The sequence below is a fragment of the Drosophila hydei genome, unplaced genomic scaffold (genome assembly GCF_003285905.1).
Source record: "Drosophila hydei strain 15085-1641.00,03,60 unplaced genomic scaffold, DhydRS2 tig00008139-arrow-pilon, whole genome shotgun sequence".
In the NCBI taxonomy this organism is placed as follows: Eukaryota; Metazoa; Arthropoda; class Insecta; order Diptera; family Drosophilidae; genus Drosophila; species Drosophila hydei.
Genome location: NW_022045847.1, coordinates 2,029,312 through 2,048,360, shown reverse-complemented (window position 1 = coordinate 2,048,360; position 19,049 = coordinate 2,029,312). Strand labels below are relative to the sequence as shown.

The following is a 19,049-nucleotide window of genomic DNA, read 5'->3' as shown; positions in this document are numbered from 1 at the left end:
TGCTATATTTATCCATTTTTTATATTTTAGATTCGGCTTCATTTCCTGCAGACTTTAATTTTGTAGGAATTTGCTTCTTGGGTAATAGTTTCATTAGAATGTTTGTAGCCGATTTACTATTTAATGGACAAGAAAGGTAAAGCTCCTCGCATGTCTTGTCATTGGTTTCCTTTCCATGTTCCAATGCTTCTTTTATTGCAGTGCCATCCAAAAGGTAATCCACAAGAGAATTTCTTCAAAAAAAATAAGAAACAACGATTTTTACTGATACTAGGAATAAGAGATGACTATCGTAAGCTTTATTATAATTTAAATATACTGTAGCTGTTTAATTTCAAATATATTTAACGAAATACTCTCAGTCGTAAAGGACGAACTTTTGTAAAGCCCTACTAAATAATTATTCAATATATATATATAAATGTTTGTATATATATATATATATATAAATACATAGATATTTATTCTTTTCTTATAAGACGGTGCCTTTGTCATTAAGTAATAAAAGATAAGGAGTAAATAATTTTATCTTCAAATATGTAACAGATTTCTTGAAAAAACTAAGTTACCTTCTGTAAGGTTAAAAATAGCTCTCACATCGATTCGCTGTGTTTGCACTACGGCCGTATTATAAACAATTTATATTTAGATATGTGTTTCACTCTTTCAGTATGAAAACATATAAACAAATACTTATGTACAACATTCTTTAGCTTACCCGGACAGCATGTGAATGAATTCATCCATCTGGTCTGATACTCCGGACTTAATATTATTCTCTGTAGACCGAATATAGCCACAGACAGCGCGTTGCATACAGCTAGTCGAGTCGATATTGTTTTGGCCAAGCACATTGTCAATTTTGTTTATCATACTGCTTAAAGACGCTAAGTCATTGTCATCCTCGCCTACACGCAAATAATACATTTGAATATTATCGGTGAATAGAATTATTAAAATAAATATTTTTCACTTACTCCGCCCATAGCCGCCGTAACCACCGTGAAATGCTGATAGTAGTTTAGGTATGAGAATTATTGCACCAATGCCAACTAGAGTTCCCAGCACGACTCCACCTAGATCCAGTTTTATAGGATTATATGCCGAAAGTCCAGAGCTACTTGGATATCCCTATTTTGAATGGATTAAGTACCATATATAATTGCATACTATACAGTAAATGTAGAACCATTAGGTTTCAAGGACTATAGTAAAAAATTATATAATAAACTCTTTTAAAGGACATACATTCAAGCTTCCATAACCAGTGGTGTAACCTAGGCGCTCTAGCCTATCTTTTGTTGACGCTGTCTCCGGTTCCTTTAGTTGAGTTTTATTTTCATTCGGATATGCTCGACTCCAGTGCGTGCTCTCGGAGTAAGGTCTAAAAATACATTAATATGGCGCCGTCTATAAAAGGAACTCTTCAAATAATTTCGAGAATTCGAAGCTTATATAATTTCTAATGTTAACACTTTCTTAGATACAGATAAAGAGAGTGACTGGGTTCATTCACTCAAAGGATCCTATATCAATTATTGACGCTTATAAGCTGCCAGCGCCTTTACATATATTTGTATGAAAATATCATACTAAAAACTCACTTTGGCTTATTATCAAGTTTTGGGATCGCTTCTGTAAGGCTTAGAATAAGCAATATGCAAGTTAATTGCAGAGGAGCGTGGTATTTGGTATCCATTTGAGTAGGTGTAAAATTTCCTTTATGTTGTACTCGACTTTAGGTTTGAACACAACTCTGCGACTTTAAGTTTCAAACTAATAATTTTTAATATATCCAAGCTTTATTTATATTTAGATGTGTTCAAAGAAACCGATTGTGTTTCATGCGTTACTTAACGATTCCCGCAATTTGTCCAAATTATAAATCTTCAGGTGCTTACTATTATACGGTGTATGCATGTGTTAAGCATACCCATGCATATGCTCGTATGAGTGTAACTGGTTGATGCGCAGAAAAGACACTAAGTTAAAAAGGAAATCAGTCTAGCACAACGACAAGTTATTACATGCAAGTGAGAGTAATCGAGTCAGGGATGACCGACTAAGCGATACTCTTAAAATGCGATAAGCCTATTTTCAAATATTCTTGCTTGTTCCCAAACTTGCTAGTTGATACCAGCAGCTGGTAAACAGGCGAGTATGGTTAGTCGGCAATGTTCCTCAACCTATGCATTTATTATTTTTTATATTTTTTATCTAATATAAGCTGATCCAAAAATACAGTAAGCTTATCGGATATGTGGTTGTTCGTATGCAATATGCTCTTACACATCCATTTACTGCTAACTTCATAATCAAGTCGTACTCAATTTTGTTTTCAAAATTATTGCAACAGTCTAACTGAAAAGAGTTACTCATATAATCGTACAATACAATTTTTGACGACAATAAATTACAAGATAGTCAGGTGTGCGTTTGCTTATGTCTTTGGCTGTTGCTGGAATATGTGGAAGTTTTCGCACAATCTGTGGATCCAGTAGACCGACAAATTTCTGGTATTAAGTCACTGACTCTTGCGCTACACGACTTCCTATTAAGTACTTATGTATATGATTGTTTTCATTTTCATTACAGTACCGAGATGGCGGTTTTGTCCTCGAAAACTTGCTTAGCTTGGTTTATAACATGATCACGTTAATGACGTGGCATCATCGTGGTTTGCTTCTATTTAGACTCATCGGCTTGTGCTTTAATTTTTTATATTTTGTAATGGACAATTTCAAATACTCTAGTTATAAGTGCATTTTATTTTAAATACTAATTTATGCAATGCGTTTCTATTTCTGTCATTTCAAAGCACTCATACACAACTTATGTCTTCTAAAGTTCTGCAGCTAAGACTCCTGAGTTTCGTCGGAGCATCAGTTTTAAACTTCTTTGCAGATAGTCCCACAACAAAACCTAACCCTTTTAAAGCGGATTGTCTAACTATTGCAATGAACAATAAAATTATATTTGCATAGTTTCAACACGTACTACTGGTTCATAAAAATTATCATTCAAATATCAATTTCGATAATATGTCTTGTAAACAATTCTGTTCTGCATTTTTACTAAGCTGACAAGTAATCCAACCGAATATGTAGATCCTATACTGAAAATTTCATTGACATCGATAAAGTAACACAGAAGTTATTAAGCAAAACGTTTAGACAGTTGTTCGATTGAATTGTATTTGATATTTATAACTTTTCGCTCAAGCATTGAAATGGCGTTGTTGTCCGACTAGAGTATTCTTACGTGTTTCTCTTGACTTTATATACGTATATTCAATAATATAATGGCCAATGCATTTATTGTCAGATTTTACTCAAACTTATATCAAATTTTAAGATGGATAGGGCTGGGTTCAGGTTATCTTACTTGTTTCTCTTTTCTTTATGTGTGTATATTCAATAAATTATTTAATTGTCAATGCATTTACTGTCAGATTTTACTCGAAATTATCAGATAAAATTTTAAGAAAAGAAGTTTCTTTTACAAAATTCCAATTTAAAATGATTATAATAAAATGGGTTTTGACTTAGAACGCATTTGCTGTTATCCACCGTCTAGGTATGTATATATTGTGTGATCTGCGCCCGAATTTCTTTCTCTTTGCTTTCTACCCTGAATCCATTGGAAATGGAAATTCTTCATATAAGTATTTTGTTAAAATGTTTATAACAAGTAGAAGGGGGCACTACAAGCCGACTAGCTGAGTCAATTTAGCCCTGTCCATCTGTATGTCTGTCCATATGTCCAAACGTGTTTAAAGCTAGAGTTTCCAAATATCTCGTAGTTTCATATGTATTTTACTAATTGTGATTTTGGTTATATTATCAGAATAAAGACAACATGTAAAAGATTTTTCAATTACAATAAATCCCCATATAATCAGAAAATATGTAGATCATGTGCTGAAAATTTCATAGAAGTACAAACGTTTCAGATACATAGAGAGAGTAAGGAAGTATGCTTAAAGCCGCAGAATGCCCAAAGCTGAGGATTCTAGAAGTCAGTAGTCATTCTTACTTAGCTTTAGATGCTTCTTCTACTTCTTAGTTTTAGATGCTATTGCTTAATATCAAAATAATCGTGTATATTTTTGTGCGGAATTCTTCGTGCTTGGTTAGATATAAACTTGTGCAAAGATATCTAAATGACAGTATAAAACATTTGCATTGGAGTTTAGTTGATCAACGGAATCAACTCTTGTGAAGATTTTAAGCTTTGCCCAAATTTTTTTATCAGTATTATTATCTTATATTTTTAGTGTTAGTGAGAAAAACATCTTTTCTCGCATTTGATTTTAATATGTTGAGCACATAAATGGCAATACATTCATAGTAAAAATAATTTATAATTTTGCATAAAAACATTTAACGATCTCGAAACCTTAACAGCTATATACTTGTAGTCTGAAATAAACATTCTTGTATACCATATACAGTTTTGGCTTAAGCAAAATCGTATTCCATTTATGTATTCCATATCGATTCAAATTGATTTTTAAATTTGCTTTGTGAATTAGTTTTGTAGTGTGTATTTATATAAGTAGACACCATTGTTGAAACATAACTCTCTTCGGTCAGTTCCGACTTGACTCGGAGACCTGCTTTTACATGTTTTTAAACTATTCATATTTTATTTTTATGCAGTTCATCTAGTACAAACAACATTTTTTGCAACGATAACTACAACAAATGCAGTCAATGCTGTTGCTATCCGTGCTGTCGACAGTTCCTTCTCAATGACCACACATATTCAATACTCAAACGAATTTGCCATAAGATAATAAAAAGCTATAACCGACAGCAGTGCCGTGAAAGGTATACAATATTCAATGGAGGTAACAGCATAAATGGTCGATGGTCTGACAGCCAAAAATGTATGTTTTGATTTAAATTAACGAGCTTATATTAAATTTAACATATTTGTAGATGACATTTACTCTAAGAATCTTTGGGTCGAGGGTGACGGGGGGAACAATTCACAAAGAAGAAGAGAAAGTGCGGATTTCAAGGCACTGAGTAGGGATTTTCGAAATAGAGAGGGATATCAAATTGAAAAAGGCAACCTTAACGTTACTGCAATGCAATCAAAGATTGCAGAAAATAAAAGAAAAGGAAACTATGACGAAGATGAAATCAAATCAGCGAGAAAAGGTGAAACACATGGTAAAAAAGATGCTGATGATGGTGATCCTTCGAAATCATTAAGGAAGGCAGGCAAGAGAGCTGATAGTAAAGGTGGTAAAAATGATGTTGATGAAAACGATGCTTCAAATAAATCAAAGAAGCCGGGCAAAGGTAAAGGTAGTCAAAATGATCCCGATGAAAACGAAGCTTCAAATAAATCAAAAAAGTTGGGAAAACGACCTGATGGTAAAGGTGGTCAAAATGATCCCGATGAAAACGATGCTTCAAATAAATCAAAGAAGCCGGGCAAAGGTAAAGGTGGTCAAAATGATCCCGATGAAAACGATGCTTCAAATAAACAAAAAAAGTCGGGAAAACGACCTGATGGTAAAGGTGGTCAAAATGTTCCCGATGAAAACGATGCTTCAAATAAATCAAGAAAGTCGGGTAAACGACCTGATGGTAAAGGAGGTCAAAATGATCCTGATGAAATCGATGCTTCAAATAAATCAAGAAAGTCGGGTAAACGAACTGATGGTAAAGGTAGTCAAAATGATCCCGATGAAAACGATGCTTCAAATAAATCAAAAAAGTCGGGTAAACGACCTGATGGTAAAGGAGGTCAAAATGATCCCGATGAAAACGATGCTTCAAATAAATCAAAAAAATCGGGTAAACGACCTGATGGTAAAGGTAGTCAAAATGATCCCGATGAAAACGATGCTTCAAATACATCAAAAAAGTCGGGTAAACGACCTGATGGTAAAGGTGGTCCAAATGATCCCGATGAAAGCGACTTTACTAAAAAATGGAAAAAGGGACAAAGAAGTAGCAAGGACACTATCTATGATTCGCGCGACTCTGTGAAAGGGAAAGGAAAGGCAGAGAAAAATAAAAGAGGTTCCAAAAGTTCCCTAACAGCTGACAGCAGCAAAGAGAAAAAGGGAAAAGAAAAAGCCAGAGAGAGCACAAACAAAAAAGGAAAGAAAAAATCAGGGGACGAAGATGATAACAATGCAATATCTGAAAAGGGAAAAAAGGGAAAGAATGCAACTGTCGAGAATGAGCAAGCTGCCAAAAATAAAAATGGGCGACCTTCCGAAACTGATAAAAATAAAAATAAACGAAAATCAAAAAGACGAAACTCAAATATCAGTGACAGTAAAAAATATAAAACTGATTCAAAGACATCTAGTGGCAAAGGCAGACTATACGCTAACGAAGACCAAAAGAATAAATACAAACGAGGAAGTAAAGGAAGTATTGCTGAAAATGGAAAAAAACGTAGCTTAAATAAATCAGGTCAAAAATCCAATGGTAGAATGTCTAGCAGAAGCAGTAGGACTAGGCTGCGAAATGATATCAACGGATCGAGATTCATACAAAAGGAGGAAAGATTTGGCAATTCTGAACTTTACTCTCAAAGGCAAAGTCGCAGTGATGAAATTCGACCCTGTGATATCCTTCGTGTTCAATTGGAAGCCCGTGACCTCTTAAGAAGGTATTATCTCTAAATGTTATTTTATCGGTATCTATAATATTTAAATACTTTTTTAGTTTCCCATGCAACCGAATTGCATGTGTATCGTGCTTACCTTGCGTTCCGTGCTAACTTGTTATTTATTGAGGAAACTGGATAGAAATGGGTAGCTATACGCCCGGTGGCATAGTGGTTAATGGTATTACCTGAAAAACCCGTTAAGTGAATTGTCAATAATTTGGTCAACTTTAAATACTTTTGGACTTTTTATTATTTTTTCGTGGACGGTATTGTTTTGATTCAGAAGAAATATTCGACTGCAAAAATTACAGATAGCCCCTGTCAGTATCAGTTCTTAGGTTGGAATTATCCAATCCGCCTGTCTGCCCTTATAAAATTTTTAAATGATTCAAGTTTATGCACTTTTCATTTTCGGCTGCATGTATTTGTATATATAAAATGGGTATCATCCAAATTAAATTACAGTATTATATGAGAGTAGGTTAAAAATTCTTCACGTTATTTAAATTGATATACAATTGTGTTTAATAAAATTGAAACGTTCTAGTCTATCCACGAATTTCTCATAGTTATAATAAAAAAAGTAAAAAGTATAATAATGCGGTATATATATATATCTTTTTGGTCTTTAATTGTCAACGCAAGTATAGATTACAAATTTCAAGTCTGTAACTTGAACAGTCTTCATATACGAGTATAAAAAATAAATAAAAGTATATGCGTGTGTTTTATATACATAATATTGTGTTCTAGCCTCAACTTTTATTGGCGTTAGGGCTTAAAGATGCCAATCAATGCTGTTAAATTACTTTTATAAAAACACTCAGTTGATAATTATTATTTTTGTATCTTAATAACAATTCATTATACGCATTATGAATAAATAAAACGAATAGAAACGTTGCAATCACATGTCTCAGTATCGGTCTAAACTTATATCAATTTATTGACAAGACGATCTTAAAAACTTGTTGAACAGTTAACTGCTGATTTATTTCGATAATATTAATACAACACTCACTATGACTTAGCTGCTGCTATGATAAAAAGTTCTAAACAATATTTTAGGGGATAACATGTGGCTTTTCATATCTTAAAGGTTGTTAAAATTGAATACGCTCCAAAAGTTTTAAAAAAATACTCCAATACATGCTAATTTTTTAAAAGTTGATGTTTTTCTATTAAGACGGCTAACACTGAACGAATCTTTTATCTTGGGATCTATACTTTTTCTGATTTTCTATAGGTGCAATGGGTGTAGCTATATATTGTTAAAATTTTTAATATCTGTATATTCCAAAAATAAAAATACTCGTATCACTAGGTGAACAAAAACAAAATGACTAGGGCCGTGAAAAGCCGAGTAATGGTTCGAATAGCTCATATTAGCACGTCAGACAAAGCAAAAAAATTTAAAAATGCCTAAGGTTGAATTCTTAATTTATTTATGGAATCTGATTAAGGTTAATGTCATAAATATATTGTTTTTCTCCTTGCTTTTTATTTATACATTTGTTTGTATTCGGATATAAGTATTAAAATATAAATACAATTCATACATATGGGGTATGAATTTTGGTATACAAATGACAGCCTTGACTGAATGTGTTTTTATGTCAATCAGTGTGCCCGAATACATTTACTACGTAAATAAACGGAATACGCTCGACTATGTATTACCGCGAATTCATAGAATCAACCAGAAATCGAATTAAATAAAGATAGTCTAATTTAGCATAGAATAATAATATATCGACTGATATATGCTGATTTTTTCTTATTATTTTAATATAATTACAGGTATCTTATATTAATTTTAATTTATGAAACTTATGTTTTTATTCATCTTTTATTTACCTTATTCACATACTCACCGTAATATTAATTACTGTATGCCTATTTTTCCACATTTCAATTCTACTTGTTTGTGGAACATTCTTATTCACTTTTATACTTAGTATACATATATATATATATACAAAAATATATATGCTTATATATGTACTTATGTACATTCTTATAAACATGTGTGCGTGTGCAAAATGAAAAATATTAGAGCTTTACATATGCTAAAAAAATAGTACGCTCTTCAGCGATATGAGAGATTTCAATTTTTGTTATTCCAAAAATAAATGTATAAAAGCCAATGAAAGAGAGTGAGAATAAGAAAGAGCGAGACCTATTCAGATATTTGTAATACAAAAATTATAAGAAACCATTCCATCCAGTTCTCTAACAGAACAACTCGAACGGGCATCAAGTTAAGAACACGAAAAGACGAGAAACTTGAATCGAAATTAAAAACGAATAAGTGATTCTTTCTGATTTTTACATATCATTTGTACTGAATTTGAATAATAATTATTGAAAATGGTTTACGAAAGTGGATTTACAACCCGTAGAACTTACAGCTCCAGACCGGTGACAACATCGTATGCTGTGACGGTAAGTTTAAAACATTTTAGTAACGCGAAGGATATCTTGTAATCTTGGCAAATATTTGTACTGAGGTTCTCAATTCATAAATTCTGTGAAATTAATCTGCGCGGACAAATATTTTATGGGATTAATGAAAACCATAATTTTTCAAAATTACTTTGGTCAATGCAGCAGATAAATTTAACACTTTATGAAATGAATTTCATTATGATCCTCCTCAAAGTGTACTTTGATTTATTATGGCTTACTTCCCACTTGCTGAGTTCCGCAATTTCATTAAAAAAGTGCAACCAGTTAAAGAAATTGAAACACGTTTGAGCACAAAAGTAACTTACAATCTAGTCTTAATAAATGTCTCACATATGAATATCGTATCAGGATAAAATAGTAAAAGAGTGTATAAGAAAAAAGTGCATGCTTAAAGCTTATATAAGTAAATATATTTTCATTTCTATTCGTATATCATATACAGACAGATCATGTGAGTTTTTCTTATAGATTTGTATAATGGAAATAAAAAATTGATTCAGCTTAAGTACCAATCACATCTATGGAGCTATGTATATATAAAACTTAAATCAGTTACACCTTTATATTTAATTATCGGACGACACTCGCAGCGTTTTCGTACTGACATACACATATAGCCGATAAAAAAACATATATTATGTATGTATTATATATACTAAAAATTTATTAGAAAACAAAAAATTAAATAACGCAATGCTCTTATTTTTACATCACCTTGGATTGAATTTATTGAGTATATTTCAAGGTTGTTTCTATTTTCTCTATCGCTATAATATCTAAAAATTTTACGATTCGTCATAGACTCAGCCAACATCATTGGCGATCGTGCAAATAAAAAAAGCTTTTCTGCTCTCAAATTCCAAATTTAGCTCTGTGTGTATATACACCCATGTCTAAATTCAAATAATTTTGTATGTACATCTTGACCAACAATTATTATGTATATAGATATATTTGAAAGTGGATTATTGAGTTAATACCTAACTGCTAAATTTTCGAGAATGAAGAGTTATAATTTCTTTTATTTCTAGAGATATATCTCTATTATCGATGTGTTCATTAGTTTGCATCCGATATATATTTCGTTTATCTTTCAAATCTTTAGGCATTTTACATAGATACATCAGTATGTACATATGAAAGTACACATATTTATTCACACAAACATGTGTGTAATATAAGCTGTTTGCGCATTTCATTTTCGGGCTGATCTAAAAATACATTTTTTTGATTTCCAAAATACATTTAAATCAACCATGGCAAAATGAGCAAACAGACTATAGTATAGGCGTTAAAGCCTCCCATAAGATAAACAGATAAGCAGAATGAAAAATTTAAATTTTCAAAATTTAACTTTTGTTGAGACGAAAATTTACAAATACAAATATAACTGACATAAATTGAGATCTGCTATTAAGCTTTGACGACCTGGTTCTAATTAATTAACTATAATATGTATTTTGTCTAAAATATTTTCAGACAAAATGAACACTTGTTAATTGTTAACAAAAATAAAACATCTTAACAACAATTTCATGTATATATTTCCATTATCAAACCTACTGCAACTTAATTTTTTGGGAAAAACTTTTTGGGAATTCCTTCTAAATGCAAACTCAATGTAAATAGATCATAGAACGCGTATTACAATTAATTTATTAACCATCCATGGACCACCTATGCTTGTACATAAGCTAAACATTGAAATATCTATATACCTTCACATACACACATCCATATGTACATGTAAATACTTGCATGTAGATTTTTATGGATAAATGCTTGCATGGAAATATGGATCGCAAGTGCAGCCGATGATTGTGGTGTCCCAGCTGTTGAACTGCAAGCACTTCGCACAACAATTCTGCACTGCATACGCTAACAACGTAAACTTGGCTTTCGAAATTTAAAACCCACCTGTGTGACATTCTGGGCATTGCAGAAATCAAACAGACCACCAATTGACTGGGAGAAAGTACCTTTCGTGCCACGGCCTTCACTTATCTCTGATCCGGTGACTGCTTTTGGATTACGTCGATCGGACTATGAGCAACGCAAGCGATCTATACTTGATCCAATAAACCGGGCCGCAATAAAGCCAAACTATAAGATTGTCTATCAGCCCATTGAGCCATACGTGCCAACACGTGATAAGAATCGCTCGCGTATTCTAAGCATGGTGCGCCAGCACATCGATACTGTGGAAGCCGGAGGCAATACAGCCGCCCGTACCTTTCGCGATTCTCTCGATAGTCAACTGCCACGCTTGCATCGTGCCGCTTCCGAAAGTCTGCCGGTGCGCCGAGAAACCTATCGCAATGAAAAGTCGGGTGCAATGGTCACAAAGTACTCTTACTAACTAACTGATAGCGAAAGAAAATTCCTCAACGAAAATTGATCACACCGAAAGCGAATTATTCGAATTGACCCAAAAGTCTCTACCATTACAATTAGGATACACTATGCACATGACCATATACATACTTTCAATGTAAGATCAAATATACTAGAGTTTACTACAACCTTAAAAAGGTCTGACACTTTGTTCGTTTTGTATCTAATATTGCCAATAATACATCTTTCATAAAATATGCTACATGAGACTTTCTGTTTTTCTTATTATTATGTTAAAATCAGTAGAATCAAAACACGATATGCATCAAAGTATAATGAGATACGAACCTGTTTCAATTTCCTTTGATAGATTGACTAATATAACATATATATGAAAGAATTTGATTATGGTGTTCAAATTACGCAGATTCTAATTGTCATATTTTCATGCGTTTATTTATTTTTTTTTCTTAAAGCTGGTTTGCTAAAAAGTTAAATTTGTATAATACACTTATGCTTAAATTGCTTAACTTTACATTGACTTTGTCGAAAGTATGTTTTGTGTATTATCAATGCGCGAGTTGAGCGGACCAGCCTTAAAAAAAATTACCTTTCATTTAAAAGAATAGTTGTTATGGAACAGCAAGTTTGTTTTTAGTTGCATAACTTTTTTATGCTGATTGCCAATTTTCCTTTACAATTCTCACCTAAATGCATAAATCGGAATTTGTAGACTCCACGCTTAGACCTGTGCACGGATAGACCTGGCTCGCATCGTAGCCGTGCCTCCTCGGACTACTCATACACCTCAAAATCAAGTGTTGAGAAAAGCAGTTATGACTCAAGCAACCCATACGCCAGGCCGGAGCGCTCCACATATTCGTCCACGGTCGAGAAAACATCGCGTAGTGGGCCCGGCGGTGCCTACAATTATAGCACCGAACGGACCAGCACAACTGGCGCTGGACCCGGTGGCTACAGCTACTCGTCAACCACGTCTGGAAACTTGCCCGGTGGCACCAAATACCGTCACTTCTCGTACCATGTCTAAGATCATTACGATTTTATGAAAACAATAGCATAAATGGCTTATGCGGCTACAACTTTATTACACTAATCGTTCCGCTAAAATTGTTTTTTCTTTGTAATGCAACTTGTACTATCTAACCGGATACATACGTATGTACATTTAGATGTATGAAGTCTCTTTATATTATCTACCGGAATTGTGTAAATTGTTCGAATTAACTAACATAACTAATAATTTCTTTGATTGTTAATGAGATAACTAGACAAATGTCTATGATGTATTTACCCATCATTTAAATCATTTATAGTTTCAAAGTATTTGTGATACAATAAAATAAAATACGCGTTCACCCAAAAAATATAATTATTTGCATATGTACAAATTTACTGCATTATGTTATTTCAAATACGATATTCATATGAACAAAGCTGGATGATGTTATCGATTAAATATCCCTTGGAACATAAATTCTTAGTTTGCCAATATTATATGTGGGGCTGAGATATCAGGAAGTGGTGTTTCCCATTAAAAACATATTAAACTATATTCAATGTTGTATAATTCCTTTTCAGTATCCGTCTGTTCAAAAAGTGACACGTGTAAGTATTTTTAAAAACAGTTTTTGTTGCTCATGATCTGCTTGTCATCATCATCTTTAATGTTTTTAAAATTTTTCAATTAATCTATCACTCTGCTCATACTTCAATCACTTCATCGTCACCTGGATTCATAAGTGGTTAGTATATTTAATCTTAATTATAAACTGCAGTTCTTTACCAATATATGCCCCAAAACAAACGAATATTATAAATTTTTGAAATATTTGTTGAATTACATAAAACTTTAACACTAAATGTTTAGGGGTAATTGTATTTGTATTTATCAAAAATATTCTTACCAGATTAAAATGCAAAATTGTTATATAATAGTTTTTTAAAAAGTATGTAATTGGCAGAACAAGGGTTGGCAGGCCCCTTAAATTATACATATTCCTGATGAGGACGGGTCGATCTCAGAACCTATGAGAGCTAGAGACTTGATGAACTTGCGATGAGTTATGTATGAACTGTCAGCCGCTACTGAGCTTAACTTTTTTTTTTTATTTATTTTTTAAACAGATGAAAGTTCTGCTATTTAAAAATCAGCGAACCCTTCATTAACATATTTGAAAACATAATTTAAAATTAATAGTCTTTAGGTTTCATTATATTAATTTTGCAAGAAAAACCTGTACACTCTCTAGCATGGTTGCTCATTGGGACACAGAAGAGACCCTTTTGAACATAGCATCGGTAGTCAAGCACATCCGATTAGAATACTCTCGTAATTTTTAATATTAAGGATCCTCAATGCAAAAGTGTCTTGCAGTTAAATATAAATATACTCTAGTAATTCCAGGCTAGGAGAAATCCGCGCCGTGATGATGCTTCCAGCATCATTTTACGCAGAATTGATGCTTATTTTTCCCATGGCTTTGCATTATATTAAATACACTTGATTCTCCTTAAGTATTAATAAAAGAGCAACGACTGTCTAGTGCATGTAATGAAAATACCCATATGAAGGCATTGACTTGTACTATTATCACTCTCTCTATTTCGCTCTCATGTATCTTCATGCACTATCAATGTTATTTTTTGGTTTAATATTCTACTAACTTGCAATATTGATAAATATACTAGGTATACAAAACGAGTTATCCAATCTACTCGAGTTATTCCATCCCAAGACGTGTCACCAGTGGAACACGCGTTATTACTTCGCCTGTTCGGGTTGTTACCTCTCCCACCCGAGTTTATTCGCGCATTATACACTCTCCATCGCCTGTGCGCGTTGTGCGTACTACAACACGTGTGATATCATCTCCGGAGAGAACGTCTTCTTACACCTATACTACGCCATCGACATACTATAGTCCAACCTATTTGCCATCGACATACTACTCTTCTGCCTATATCCCAACATCGTATACGACATATACACCTTCGTACCATTACAATCCTACAACTGTTACACGTGTTTATGCTCGATCGGTATCTCCGGTAAGGATCACTACATCTCCGTTACGTGTAACACCTTCATACCTGAAGAGACTTCCTCCTGGATATGGCGCATGGGCTTTAACTAATTATCTCAATACCGAACCCTTCACCGTAAGTTTTGGGAGGTTAATATCAAAGTTTCCGCTTATTTTATTCAGTTAAAATCAGCACAGAAGCTTTCAGATAATAATTACTTGAAAAGTTTGTTAATTTCCTAAATACTTAAATGTAGACCTTTTCGGAGGAAACGGGTAGGATACGTAATCGAGCACAATCATTAATGCGGGACTTGCACACTCCCGTTGTTCGTCGTGCACGAAGCTGTACGCCGTTTCCAGTGACTGGGTAAGCTTACTTTGTGGTAATTAATTAGTATAAGTGGACTGTGTTTTAGGATTGATATAATATTGAATTCCCCATTAAGCACTTTATTAAATATTTGTAGTCTACCTTAGAGTAACTGTTATTTTTCTATATAATCGTAGTATATGTATATGGGTCAAGTTTCTCATTTTTACAAATTTTTATAGCAACTTAAACACACAATGTTTTATTGAACACTTTTGAAAATCAGTTTCCTCGAAAGCTAGAGCTTACCTCAAATGATTGAACATTTCTCTTGTAGTTTTATTTAAGATAGGGAAATTCGATAAGTAAGTTAACCGAGGTAATTTGATGTTTTTAGGTATTCTTATGGCCCGACCTCTCAGTTAGCCTTAGATGCCTATGTTGCCCGAGTTACAAATCCGGTGCGTCATATTGCCAAGGAAGTTCACAATATATCTCACTATCCAAGACCAGCAGTAAAATATGTTGGTGAGTAATTGAATCGAATATATGTGTAAATACATTTTAGTGTTGCCTCTAATACATTTGGATTACTATTGTGATATTAAATATAGTGTAATAGCAATTTAGTTGCAACCTGCATTGTTTTTAAAATTGTTATTAAATGCTGTTCTTCAAATATTAAATAATAAGGTAAAAGTCATCTTGCCTCTGTAAGGATATGTGGCGATAAGGCTTATAATATTAGAAGGCCTATGTACGATTCGGACAAAGTTCGAAACGATATTAACCTTTTGTCCTGGTACCTTAGACATCCGACCTGGAAGAATGAGAAACAAAGCAATATTGCTCATCAGGAAGGTAAGTTCTGTTACAAACAGATTTCATGTTATTACTTGCTTATGAGTGGCATCTGTATAAAGCAAAAGAGAACTAGTGATCCTTTTACTCATGATCGTTTAACTAAATCATTTGTATTTCGATCTTCCTTCTAGATTAATAAATGCATAGAGTAGTTAAAGTTAATAGGATATTATTCTGACATTTACAAAGTAATTTGTGAAAATGTCACTTTTTTTTCAAATTTGCATAATATCGTAAATATTTAAATTGTTCATTACCTTCTACATGGGAGCGACCGTAATTCGAATAATTTGTAACTAATGCATTTGTTTTCGCATCCTATTAGCTTTGTTCTTTGTACTTGACTAACTTAATACGTTTTATGATTGATTGATTCTTTCCAGTTGAAGCTGTTGAAGTTGAGGCCTAAAAGATAACATGCCTGACTTTATAAAATATGGACATACACATTATTATATTTTAAATAAATAAATAAATTTAAAAAAACTTATGTTTGCCTGTTAGTATATAAAACCGATATCAACAAAATAAACAAGTGATATCAGCAGAATCAGCAGACGCTTTATATCCAGACTAACATGACAACTAATATAAACTTGACCATTGAAAGATTTATTACAAATTTCTGATGAATCGATCTCTACAGTAATTCACAAAACTCACCCATCATTTCAATCTATTGTTATATTTTTAACCCGTCAATGCATATGATATTTGTTTGATATATATTTTACTGATTCAAATTTACTGGGCATTTGGAAAATTAAAAAATTTTTTTTTTGATTTATGTAAACTTTAAATTTATCATATATTTTTTAAATGTATGTGGACGTGTATATTTAAACTTGTGCAATGTATTTTATATGGAATGTCATATGCTCAGTGATATACATATATATGTATATATATATATATATATATATGTAATCACAGATCTAAAAATGTAAATCTTATTGAAATATAAACTGTTTAACTAGAGATAACGGAAACTAAATACAAGTTTGTGATGCCATCAGATACATAACTATACTTCTTTGTGTATTATGTACTCCTCCTTTGCTCTTTATAGATATTTGTGTACATATATGTATATCGTACCACTGGCCAATGGCCAATAGCAAATAACTAGCTAATAAATCTTGTGAGAGCCTTGATGACCTTGACCTACATTTTCAAATATTGATTCGATCATCTAAGTAATAGGCTGAATTGCTGTATAAGTATATGTTTTCATTTGCATTTTCACACACAATCGAACATTTTATATACAGTAAATATAATGGGAGTTGAAGAAAATTTGTATCGTAATATTCAAGTGTTGAAGAAAAATCGAAATACCACCTATGTAGTTGAAGAATTCGGGTTGCTTGAAATAAATTATAGATTTTGACATCGACATTAAATATACTTTTAAGATTAGCACCTTTATTCATATGAATGACAGTTACACTTCAATGAGACTTACAAATATTGAAACTTTGTGAGAACAGGTCTATTCTTTCTGCCTGAGCAAAAATAATTGGAGCAATAACATATTATTTGGACTCACACTCTATGCACGAATCATTACTTCGGGTCCTTTGTACATACAATACTCTTTATTTTATATTCGATTACACAATAATCTCATATCTCTAACAATTGGCACACACACGAATATTTCTTTTGTACATTTAATTCGAGTATAAAATAATTACTGTATTACTGGAGTCTTTTTATCTGAAAATCTCCACTGTTGAAGTATAGGCCAATATCCCAGCAATTGCAAAGGGTAAGTACATTTATATATTCAATATCTTAAATTTCATTAAAAATATAATTGCTTATATACATACAAATATATATATATACGTGACTAACATAATTAATTAATCGCATTTTTCTTGGGTTAAAGTAGAACTCAATACTACTCAAAACAGTAAGACAGACATAAGCTATAACCAGATTTGGCTTTCAGATGCCGATTTGGATCCGAATCGTCCTTCAAGAAAATTTTCTGCTCCCAGACCCCTCGAAGATGCTATTGATCTGGAATCGAAAGAAAAGCAGCGTCTACGCCAGGAGCGTCTGTTGACTGTAAACGAAGAGGCTTTAGATGAACTAGAAGTAGAGAAAAAACGAGCTCAACGCGCTGCTGACGAAGCAAAGCGTCGTGAAGAGAAGTACACGAAGTGGAATTTAATAATTGTCTAAGATAGTTCTAATGGTATGACCAATTATTACAGTGCTCTTAAGGCAAAAAAAGAACGCGAAGAAGCTGAAAAAAAAGCATTAGAGGAAGAAGCCATAAAATTGCGTGCAGCGGAGAAATTAGCCGAAGATCAACGACTTATTAACGAAGCTCGCCTTGCTGAGGAAGCTCGTCTTGCAGAGGCAGCTCGTTTAGCGGAGGAAGCAGCTCAAAAGGCGGCAGCAGAAGCCAAAAAGGCTGAAGAAGCAGCTGCACTTAAAGCTGAAGAAGAACGATTGGCTCAAGAGGCTCGCATTGCTGAAGAGGCTCGATTGGCAGAAGAAGCTGCTCAAAAAGCAGCAGAAGAAGCTGCTCAAAAAGCAGCAGAAGAAGCCAAAGCTGCAGAAGAAGCTGCAGCTCGTAAACTTGAAGAGGAGAATCGTTTAGCCGAAGAAGCTGCACAAAAAGAAGCAGAAGAGTCTGCCCGTAAAGCTGAAGAAGATCGCCTGGCTGAGGAAACCCGTTTAGAAGAAGAAAAGCGTTTGCGGGAGCAAGAGTTGAGTCGCTTGGAAGAAATCGAAAAACAAGCTGAAGAAGAGCGCGAGGGTGACCTGGCACGCCAAGCAGCTGAACTGGCCGAAATCGCACGTCAAGAAGCAGAAATAGTTGCTCAAGAGTTGCAATCCATTCAAAAAGAAGGTAGAGATGTTGATGAGCCCATAATTGATGAACCAGAAACTCCTGTTGCTGAAATTGAACATGAACCAATCATTGACTTGAACTCAAAGATTGGAGAAACTTCTTTCGTGTTGGAGAACACTGCCGGTGAAGTTTACGTCGAAGATGCTGAATATGAAGAAGAAGAATAGTCTCTTCAAACAATAACAAATTATTGTGAACATCCTCTAATTGATATCCCTGTTATCAAACCTATTGAAATTTTTTACATTTTCAACTAATCCGAAACTAAAACTAATTCGAAACCGATTTTAGTAAAGACTAATTCTGTTAGGTAAATACATGTTTTCTCAGATTAAACGTCCTATAAAAATTAAAAAATCGATTAAGAAAATGAGAAAATTATAAATCCTCTCTCTTCTATTGTAACTGTGTGCTACACACAGATTTTATAGTTAGAAATAAAAAGCTCACTCAATAAAATTTCTGAATGACAATAAAAACTTTTCATCATAACAACCGATGTACGATG

General features: G+C 33.2%; 3 protein-coding genes across 6 annotated transcripts; 2 read left to right on the top strand and 1 right to left on the bottom strand.

The window, feature by feature from the left end:
• Window positions 1-19: 19 nt before the first annotated feature.
• LOC111601322 lies at window positions 20-3,278 on the bottom strand (the record flags this gene model as incomplete). Its single annotated transcript, XM_023317852.2, has 5 exons — window positions 20-233; window positions 719-908; window positions 978-1,131; window positions 1,249-1,384; window positions 3,262-3,278. Coding segments are annotated over 5 exons (711 nt in total), but the record flags the coding sequence as incomplete, so codon positions are not given.
• A 158-nt stretch (window positions 3,279-3,436) lies between these two features.
• Window positions 3,437-7,073, top strand: LOC111601291 (uncharacterized protein DDB_G0290685-like). The gene is made up of 4 exons (XM_023317800.2): window positions 3,437-3,576; window positions 4,662-4,891; window positions 4,944-6,642; window positions 6,699-7,073. Exons 1-4 carry the CDS (start codon window positions 3,533-3,535, stop codon window positions 6,751-6,753), a joined length of 2,028 nt encoding a protein of 675 aa, XP_023173568.2. The 5' UTR covers window positions 3,437-3,532; the 3' UTR covers window positions 6,754-7,073.
• Window positions 7,074-8,860: 1,787 nt separating this feature from the next.
• Window positions 8,861-18,836, top strand: LOC111601292 (protein anoxia up-regulated). 4 transcript variants are annotated; one of them, XM_023317801.2, is made up of 7 exons: window positions 8,861-9,087; window positions 13,048-13,074; window positions 14,158-14,628; window positions 14,750-14,862; window positions 15,203-15,333; window positions 17,627-17,831; window positions 17,895-18,836. In XM_023317801.2, the coding sequence occupies exons 1-7, from the start codon at window positions 9,013-9,015 to the stop codon at window positions 18,706-18,708; spliced, it is 1,836 nt and encodes a 611-aa protein (XP_023173569.2). In that variant the 5' UTR covers window positions 8,861-9,012; the 3' UTR covers window positions 18,709-18,836. The 4 variants fall into 4 exon arrangements, with proteins under 4 accessions (XP_023173569.2, XP_023173571.1, XP_023173570.2 ...); XM_023317802.2 differs by lacking the exons at window positions 17,627-17,831; window positions 17,895-18,836 and adding exons at window positions 15,499-15,666; window positions 16,053-16,381 and having other exon boundaries at window positions 8,868-9,087; XM_023317803.2 differs by lacking the exons at window positions 13,048-13,074; window positions 14,158-14,628; window positions 14,750-14,862; ... (1 more) ...; window positions 17,627-17,831; window positions 17,895-18,836 and adding an exon at window positions 11,054-11,648 and having other exon boundaries at window positions 8,866-9,087.
• The last annotated feature ends 213 nt before the right edge of the window (window positions 18,837-19,049 follow it).